The sequence below is a fragment of the Fusarium flagelliforme genome, assembly GCF_020744385.1.
Source record: "Fusarium flagelliforme strain FIESC 12 MPI-CAGE-AA-0113 chromosome Unknown B0J16scaffold_8, whole genome shotgun sequence".
Lineage (NCBI taxonomy): Eukaryota > Fungi > Ascomycota > Sordariomycetes > Hypocreales > Nectriaceae > Fusarium > Fusarium flagelliforme.
The window spans coordinates 34,827-44,281 of NW_025763510.1; the positions used below are offsets into that span (position 1 = coordinate 34,827).

Genomic DNA, 9,455 nt, shown 5'->3' on the forward strand with positions numbered 1-9,455 from the left:
ATTGAACCATATGGCATTGCCTCTAGACCCTGTCCAGCATTACCGGAACATTTCCTATTTAAGTCTCTCAATGATTAAAGCCGAAGCACCACCTCCACCGTTACAAATGGCTGCACAACCTAGTCTCCCTTTCTTCTCTCGAAGGACTGACACAAGCGTCGTGACAATACGAGCCCCAGAGCATCCCAACGGATGCCCTATAGCAACCGAGCCACCAAATACGTTGACATTGCTGTGATCCAAGCCCAAGAGTTTCATGTTTGCCAGAGCTACAACAGAAAAGGCTTCGTTTATCTCGTAAAAGTCAATGTCTTCTGGTTTCAAGCCCGCACGCTTCAAGGCTAATTCAATCGCTGGGACCGGCGACGTAGTAAATAAGTCAGGGTCTTGCTCCGCTTCTCCCCATGCTATGATTTTAGCTAGAGGCTTTGTATGCGACTCTTTGAGTTTGGCTTCAGACATCAACATTATGGCTGCTGCGCCGTCGTTGAGTGGACTGGCGTTTGGAGCTGTGATGGTCCCGTCAGACTTAAAAGCAGGCGCAATATTTTTTAGCTTCGCCGCGTCAAATTTAGAGACTCCTTCGTCACGAGACATGATGACTTTCGGGGACTTGGCATCCTTTTGAATCTCTACAGGCACAATCTCTTTGAACAAGCCTGCTTCTGTAGTAGCTTGAGCGCGTCGATAAGTCTCGATAGCATATTCGTCTTGTTCATCTCTTGAGAACTGGTGGTCAGAAGCGCAGAGGTCTCCCTGCAAGCCCATATGGTCTCCACTATAAGCATCAGTCAGGCCATCTTTGAGACATCCGTCAATGAGGACCTGATGGCCAGACTTGGCCCCAGAGCGCAGGTTAGGGAGATAGTGAGGGACATTTGACATTGACTCAGTGCCACCCGCTACTACCACAGATGATGTATCCATCATGATGTTCTGTGCTCCTATGATTATTGCCTTCATGCTGGAAGCGCAAACTTTGTTGATGGAAGTACAAACAGTGGATTTGGGGAGCCCTGCGCGTAACGCACACTGCCGAGCCGGGCCCTGACCTAGTCTGTGACGATTAATGAACCGCTCCTTATGATCCTGATAGTGAGGAGGAATCTTGTGGACACGATTCCGACTGACTGACTGACTTACCCTGCTGAGAAGACATTGCCCATTATAACTTCATCGACACTACTTGGACTGATCCCACTTCGCGCCACAGCACCTAAACCAGAAATTAGAACACATAGTTAGATTGAATGATGAAGAGATAGCTCAAACCTTCAGTGGCTTTAGCACCGAGATGAATCGCATCTAATCTTGATAAAGATCTTCAATGGTCAGCCTTGGTCAATATCATTAAACGTGCTGGAGATAAACATTACCCCATAAACGACCCAATCGGTGTCCTCGCGACAGAAACGATATATGCCGGGGAAAGAGCCTTTGGCTGCATTTTTCGTTGCTTTTCTGCTGTGTGCGATGTGAAGGTTGCTGTGGTTGTTAGTGTATTGATATCGGCTGAGGAAATTATCCATTGGAACACTCAATATTAAAAGCCATTTGTGTGTGACCTTTCATTTTTTTCAATACGGTTCAAGTGGATAAACGTGTCGGAGGGGTGATAATATCGTCCCGACTAATCTTGCAGACTTACATCATGCTGAATGATTACTGAACCTGAACCCTGTCAATACTGGGGTGCAAGCAAGCCACCTTTCTGTGTAATTGGTTCCCTTTAGTATGTTTAGTCATGAACCATGTCCTTCTTGGATTTATTTTATCAGTATTGATGATCAGTCAATTACTGGGCTTCAACGTATGGAACCCATCGGATCTGTGCCTACATTCTAGGCTCTTACTTCTCTACAACTCTCACCTTCTTTATACCTCTCCAAACAAACGATATATCGTCATTGGTCTTACTGCTTGTCAACAATGAACAACTCAGCTTTACACGCAGCCATCATATCGTCCTTCATCCATAAACAGCGCCCCCCGAAAGTCAGTGAGCTTGCCAGCCATTTTGATTGTTCTGAACAAACGACACGGGCAAATCTGAAGATATTGCAAAATTACCATGGCATCGTCTTGCATCCTCACTCTGGTGAGATCTGGGTCGCCCATCCATTCTCGGCCACACCAACAACATGCATAGTAGAGTCAGGCGGGCGTAAATGGTGGGGAATTGCGCCTGGTGTTCTCCCGGTATAATGGACCTCGCGGGAGGTAATGCAACCTTGACAACCAGGCTGGGTGCAATTGGCGAAGAAGTAAACATTACAGTTAAAGACGGAATATTGCTGGACAAAGACTACGTTGTTCATTTTCCAGTCCCGATGCGCAGTGTTTGGGATGATGTTATCTACACTTGTTCAGTCCAGCTGTTATTCCGCAATGAGGCAGAAGTGGCTGGATGGTGCTCTACACGGGGCATACCCAGAGGCGATGTCAGGCCAATCAACCAGATTTGGGGTTTCGCTGCTGAATGGTATGGCACCCATGCTGATGTGAATTGGAAAAAGTGGTCACTCCACGATGCAATCGACATCTTTCGCCGTCATGGCTTGACTGGATCTACTTGGTCACTTGGAGGCAATGGATATAGATTTTAGGAATATTTAAAAATAAATATCGTGCGTACCCTGGACATCCAGCTTTATATGTTCCACGGACCAAACTTGTGAAATGGATATAAGGTCGGTGGCCCGGGACCATGATTAGTGAACATTCCGGTCAGTAGCGTAGTAGCATCATTTCCGCCAATCAAATATGTGCAACGTGCCAGTGATGACCAAGCCGGTACATGGGTCGAGTGGGGATAAAGGTTGCTACTTCTGGATTTTCGGGTCGACTCCTCGCTTCACTATTAATCACAACAGATGTATTATCACTATGGAATTCACTCCACCAACACAATCAGATAGTTCAATGACGAAAACGGTTAGGCGTCGTGGCCGACCACGAATTGAGTCTTCTACGGAAGGTGAATCAGTAACAGTAAGTCCTTGGCAAACACAGATATAAGTTGCACAATGGTCATTCACTTACATTGGAGCGGCCAGGTTCGCCGAGCCCGAAACCGAAAGGCCCAAACTATATACCGCGGGAGGAAGCAAGCAGCGCAGAAAGACCAGATGTCAAGAATGCGGCAACTAGAGCGCACCATTGAAGGGATGAGCTCATCTATCGAAGCGTTCGCGACGGAGATGATGTCTCTAAATGTCGTGCAACAGCACCGCAAGCTACTGATATCATTGGGAACAATGACTACAGCAGTTTTGGACCTTGTGTCAGAAGTGGATGGGGTTGGTAGTCAATGCTCGACTGACGTATCACCGACTCTTGGAATTGGAAGGAAAGATGGCAAGTATGAGAGCAGAGCTAGTCACGGCGGGGAGATGAGTTCCACGACTACACACCATCCAATATCATCACCAGAACAACATAAAATCGACAAAACAACTTCTACGCGTCGTGCAGGGTCTCACGAGGAACGGCAAATCATAGCGTCAACTTTGGACCAAAGCCGTTCATCATCGCGCGATATAAGTAACGCAGATATGGAGCAATGGGTTTCGCGAGTCAGGGAGTCATCAGGTCCTGGGTTACCGTCACAGCTTCCACTTAAATCATTGGCATATAGGCTGGTTTATTCAAGCGTTGCTACAGCCCTCATGGCCCTTACGCAACCAAGCCATTCGACTGAACTGCTATCGGAGGAGTCTCGAATCTTCGGAGCACTAGACTAGTTCACCGCCACCCCGTACACCCCTAGACCCCGCACACCTTTACATAAAAAGACTATATTTTAATTAATAAATAAAAATAGCTTAAAGCTATATAATATATATACCTAATATATCTTTTTATATAATAAAAGTTATATTTTAATATAAAAATATTTTACATTTTACTATTTTACTATATAGTATTAAATTAAGATTTTAATATATAAGATTATAATACTTAAAATACTTTTAAATAATTTATATAAAAATATTAAAAAATAGTTCAAATTAAAAAAAAAGCTTTATTATTTTATTTAAGCTTTATAGTTTATAAATATATTATAAAGTTTTAAATATAAAGTATATATAAGTATAATAATATTAATTAAAAGTATAATATATATATTTATAATTAAATTATACTTTTACTTTAATATAAATAGATTATTATATAGTATATATAGTATATAATATATTTTAAATTAAAGTATAAGATATAACTTTTAAATAAACTATATTAACTTTATATAGCTTTTTTTTTTATTTAAATAATAATATTTAAAAATATAAGGTAAATTTTACTTTTTATTATTAATTTAAAAAGAAAAAGAAAAATATATTAATATAAATAAAATATAATTATAATCCTTTTAACTTTATAGTATATTATTTTATAAGAAAATTTAAGTTATATATATTATATAAGCTTATATAGAATATAAGCTTAATTTAAATCTATAAAAAGTCTTTTTATAATTTAAAATAGTAATAATGTATTTATAAAAAAGAAAAATATAAATTATATTATAAGTATTAATACTTATAATTAAAGCAAAAGTACAAATCTATTAAAATTATATAAGTTATAACTTAAAATAATATGAAAAATATATATTATTAATTAAAAACTATAAATACTTAAATATTAAGCTTTTAAAATATATTTATAATACTTAAGTTAGCTTTTAATTAAAATATATAAAAAAATATTATATAACTTTAATTAATATAATAAAGTACTTATAGTTATATAAAGAAAATCTATAATATATTAAAATTTCTTAACTTTAAAATTTTATATTAAGTTTATTAAAAATATTTATAATATATTTTAAGCTTTATAAGAAAATATAAAGTATAAAGTATATATTAATAAGTTTTTTTATTATATAGATATTTTCTTTAGTATTTAAAGTAAATAATAAAGATATTGCTTTAAGGTGGGAAAAGGTGTGCGGGGTCTAGGGGTGTACGGGGTGGTGGTGAACTAGTCTAGTACCTGGCAGACGACGGGCCCACTTAATCACGCAATGTGAATGGCTGCTTGGCCCAGGTACAGCACATCTTTATGACTGTGCTAAGCTTTCATTTATACCGATTGAAAGCCCACACTCCGTCGAACCATATACAATGGCTGTTCAATCTGAGCAGCTGCCTGTTCTCAGCGTCATGGATGTTGAGAGCAGACTCGTCGCTCTTGGTGCTAGAAATCGAGATGGAGACCTTATCGAACTTGAGATCGAGGACCCGCCTCTACCGAAGAAGGATATGAGAGAGCATTTTCTCGGCCACTGGGCCGTGGGGAACTTTGATTCCTTCAATGAGAGACCACCAAAGACAACTACTATGACGATACATATTAGTGTGTCTTTGCTCATAGCTAACTTGACCAAATTTGGTGTATGCGTAGGGCGAGGCCCGGCCTTTCCTGTCCGTGACCTCGGCAGGGCTATTGAGGCATCTATTGTCGCGGCGCGTGGTGGTGAGGAAAGCGATTAAGTTGCGACTTAGATTGAAAGTAGGCAGATGTTTCTTACATGGAGATAGTGGTTATAATGAATGATGTCTGGGGTCATATATTTCTCGAGTGGAACAAGGGCTTGCAGGTATTTTCCATCATGAAGTCTTTTATGGAATTCCATTGTGTTATGCAACAATAAATGTATGGAATTGGAGGTGGTATGGCAGAAGTAGCACATTGATGGGGTCTAAGCACAGTTGAAATGGTATGGCTAAATATGCCAAAGAGACAATCACTTTATCACAAAGGATTCATCATCATAGCATTTGTATATCAACTGAATTTGTGAGGTTGAAATTACAACAAACGAAGCCCGCTGTAAACTTGAAATGCCTAGTTCGGATTAATTACCATCTTTCTCAACTTTCTTGTCTCTCAGAAAATGCCTTCACAGCATGACTTACATAATCATTAAAGCCAGACAACTGTGCTGTTGGATGTGATGCGAGCACTATAAAAGAAATTAGCTATGCACTCACCCCTAGTTGGCATTGTTTATTGGGGGCAGCTTACTTGGATGCCCAAATGACCTCGACCATTGAAGGGTTCAAGAAAGAAATCCCAATCGCTTGGCACAAATCATCAGTTGTAAGGGGCTTCAAGTCTTGCTTTTCAAAGAGCCCTTGAGCAAATCCCGCTTCGGCAATTCTTTCGGAGATTTCCCGCCATGATACTTCCCCGGATTCAGGGAAATAATACCCAGTTTTGCCAAATTTCAAAGGTCTGTTGTCCAGGATCAGTTGGACCAAATGGCAATAGAAAGATGAAACATCGTTAATGTGGATGTAGTTCCACACCTGGTTTAGCAGTGTTAGAAGACTCAATCTGAAAAGTGCTAGAGAAAGGCCTTACCCCTTGTCCATCGCCCACTACAACAGCTTGCTTGAAGTGAAGTGAAACCTTGATAAGAGCTGGGATTTGGATAGATGTCTGGTGCGGGGGACCAGTTCCTTTCCCATCTAAGCCCATAGTTAGTTGTTGACCTCGCGATGGTTATTCGAAGGTACTTACAAATGATGGGTGGATTGACGATAGCGGTTCGTACATCGAATTCCTCTCCTGCGTTAATCGCGGCCACGTCCACCGCACGAGTGATCCAGCCCTCTGCGTTTTCCTTCTCCCAACCAAAGATGCCATCTTCGTCACTACGCACAGCATCGACGGATGTGCCAGAGATCGGGTGGTCACCGAAATTGGAAGTCCCGGATGTCTTGATATAGTAAGTGAAAGGCCAACATCCGGAGAGGTTGGAGTAAAGGTCTTACATGAATATGATAGACCTCTCCGTGATGTTGAAGCTTTCGCTCTCCCAAGCCTCTAATCAAGGCAACGCACGATGCTTCATCCATAGAAGAGGCGCGACTGATTACAACTTTGGATCATACAACATTAGAAAAGGGTATTGCAGTAACAGGCAGGTCTCTTTGACTTACTATCATGCTCCGAAGCAGCCTTTTCGTTACTTTCTAGGTCGTGCAAGCCATCAAAGTGGATAGGTTTAACATTCATCTGTAAAACTGCATTGCGGGCTTTGATGGATCTGACTAAAGCAGAAACTCCAACTTGATATTTACGAACTCTTTAACTCGTGAAGGACAGAGCCTCCACTAATATTGGTCAGATGACTGTGGACCAACTTGAGGCGTTGAACTTACATGTAACCGGAAGAACCAGTCAAGAGTATCTTGCGTGCCATTTTGAGGTAATTCGATTGTGATGGAAATACGGTAGGTTAGTAAAGGCAATTTTAAAGATGCTGCAACATGAGCAGAAACTTGAGAAATCCTGGTTGCTGATCTTAGATTTAGGGATAGAAGCGCTATCTTTATCTTTCACAGGGCAGCTCATAAAGCTTTCATACAATTGTTATTAACTTACCTCGAAGGTGACCTAATTGCTTCATATCTATTGGCCTTCCTCGTTAAAGCAAACAGAAAGAATAAGAATGGTCTCAACGTAGTTCAGTTTGCTAATCAAAGTAGCAATAATAACGCAAGCGGACCATTTGCAAATACACCTGGAAAAGAGATTGCTAGTCCGTTCATTTCCGTCAATGATTAGTTTTTCAACCCAAGCAAGGTCGCACACAGTGTTTGGTTACCAAAGTGGCTCGCATGGACTTCAGCGGACAAAGTGCGTGTGGCTTGACATGCCCCACCACTAACGGAGGTATTAGAAAGTCTCGCCGAGACTGTGAAACGTAAGCATCAAGCGTACACACACTAAGAGGAGAATTATAATTCAGCCGCATTTATTGATGACTGTTCACATTTGTAACGAATTTGTGCTTCAAGTAGCTGGTTATATCTATTACTGAGCACAACCCGATTACAAACATTCAAGGCAGCGATACCTAATCGTATGCAAATTGTCCCAATAGCAATTCATTCTATTATATCACAAGCTTAAATAGAACCTGGAGTCTCACCATTTACACTCGAGATAACTCGAACATTTACATCAATCTACTACAAACCATCTATCATACTATCAACTTTACAAACATGTCTGACGACCTCGTGTTTATTACTGGAGCCACTGGCTTCATTGGATCCAAGATCACCGTTGATGCTTTGAAGGCAGGATACAAGGTCCGACTGACTGTCCGCCGTGAAGAGCAGATAGCCTCGCTCAAGGAAGAATTCTCCAAATACACCGACCAACTTCAGTTTACCGTGGTAACAGACTTTACCAAGGCCGACGCATTCAGCCATGCCTTACATGATGTTACTTACGTTCTCCACGTCGCGTCCCCTGTTTTCAAGCAGGGAAGTATCGACTTTGACAAGGACTATATTCAGCCAGCTGTCAAAGGCACCACGTCGATTTTGGATGCTGCAAAGCTAGTCCCGTCTATTAAGAAGGTCTTGGTCATGTCGTCTATTGTGGCGCTGATGAAGCTGGGTATCCTGGATGGCACTGGCCAACAGACAACTCCTGTCAAAGGTATGTGTCTCTCTTATTGACATGTGGAACTTTGTAGAACTGAAAAACGAGAAGAAAGCAACATTATCGATCCTGTTACGGAACTTGACAAGGTCGACTTGAATGGTCACTACGGAATGGAGACTCAATACCAAGCCTCAAAAATCCTGGCTCATCAGGCTACCAGGGAGTGGATTCAAGCAAACAAGCCGTCCTTTACCACCATCACCTTCCACCCGTCCTTCGTCACTGGGCCCAGCGTTTTGCAGAAGAAGAGGTCTGAAGTGGCTCCGATGAACGAGACCTTTTACGAAACCATTGTATCTGGTACCTTGGCCATTCCCACTTACTTCGCGGACGTTCGAGATGTTTCCAAGGCTTTCATCAAGGCAATCAAGGCAGATGTTCCCAATGGACAGGAGATCATCATAATGGGCCCGGAAGTTGGTTGGGATGTTATTGCTCATGCTGCTAAGGCACTGTATCCGGAAGGAACCGTTGGTCTTAAGCCGACTGGCTCTGAGCCGACGGGCTTGCCTGTGGATAGGAATGGGTATGAGAACATCTTGGGTCTGAAGTGGACTTCCACGGAGGACTTGATTCGGGGAGTTGTTGAACAGCAGCGATCGCTGGAGGAGTAAGCCACGCCAACTATCCTGTCTTGAGCACCTGAAGGAGTGGTAAACGTTTGAAGTTTTAGATAATAGAAGGAACTACTGGAGTGATGTAGTTTGCATTTCATTACTCTCCATAGATTTCCAATACATTGAACTTGCATAAACTGGACAGCATCGGTCATCCTGGAGACTATGTACCTGGACTACACGTTTCGCTACCTATTACCAAGGACTTGACTCTCTTAAAAGAGAGGAGACACTCATTTTAGCTACCCTTTGTCTGGGAGATACATGTGAAGACACGGTCTAGGATGGACTTGCAACTCTGGGAAGTATTCATAAGCTTAACACCGGTATTACATGTGTTTCACTACCCATCTGCGACACTTT

General features: G+C 41.6%; 5 protein-coding genes across 5 annotated transcripts; 3 read left to right on the forward strand and 2 right to left on the reverse strand.

Moving 5' to 3' along the window:
- Positions 1-54: 54 nt before the first annotated feature.
- B0J16DRAFT_405385 (Thiolase, N-terminal domain-containing protein) lies at positions 55-1,166 on the reverse strand (the record flags this gene model as incomplete). Its single annotated transcript, XM_046132881.1, has 2 exons — positions 55-1,057; positions 1,144-1,166. The coding sequence occupies 2 exons, from the start codon at positions 1,164-1,166 to the stop codon at positions 55-57; spliced, it is 1,026 nt and encodes a 341-aa protein (XP_045977464.1).
- A 763-nt stretch (positions 1,167-1,929) lies between these two features.
- On the forward strand, positions 1,930-2,606 carry B0J16DRAFT_358419 (uncharacterized protein; the record flags this gene model as incomplete). Its single annotated transcript, XM_046129587.1, has 2 exons — positions 1,930-2,188; positions 2,221-2,606. 2 exons carry the CDS (start codon positions 1,930-1,932, stop codon positions 2,604-2,606), a joined length of 645 nt encoding a protein of 214 aa, XP_045977465.1.
- Positions 2,607-2,886: 280 nt separating this feature from the next.
- On the forward strand, positions 2,887-5,501 carry B0J16DRAFT_405390 (uncharacterized protein; the record flags this gene model as incomplete). The annotated part of the gene is made up of 3 exons (XM_046132882.1): positions 2,887-2,991; positions 3,057-3,742; positions 4,994-5,501. The coding sequence occupies 3 exons, from the start codon at positions 2,887-2,889 to the stop codon at positions 5,499-5,501; spliced, it is 1,299 nt and encodes a 432-aa protein (XP_045977466.1).
- Positions 5,502-5,934: 433 nt separating this feature from the next.
- On the reverse strand, positions 5,935-7,219 carry B0J16DRAFT_389014 (uncharacterized protein; the record flags this gene model as incomplete). Its single annotated transcript, XM_046131787.1, has 8 exons — positions 5,935-5,974; positions 6,037-6,320; positions 6,376-6,482; positions 6,535-6,733; positions 6,789-6,895; positions 6,957-7,052; positions 7,102-7,130; positions 7,179-7,219. 8 exons carry the CDS (start codon positions 7,217-7,219, stop codon positions 5,935-5,937), a joined length of 903 nt encoding a protein of 300 aa, XP_045977467.1.
- Positions 7,220-8,027: 808 nt separating this feature from the next.
- Positions 8,028-9,089, forward strand: B0J16DRAFT_275674 (uncharacterized protein; the record flags this gene model as incomplete). The annotated part of the gene is made up of 2 exons (XM_046123715.1): positions 8,028-8,462; positions 8,562-9,089. 2 exons carry the CDS (start codon positions 8,028-8,030, stop codon positions 9,087-9,089), a joined length of 963 nt encoding a protein of 320 aa, XP_045977468.1.
- Positions 9,090-9,455: the final 366 nt, after the last annotated feature.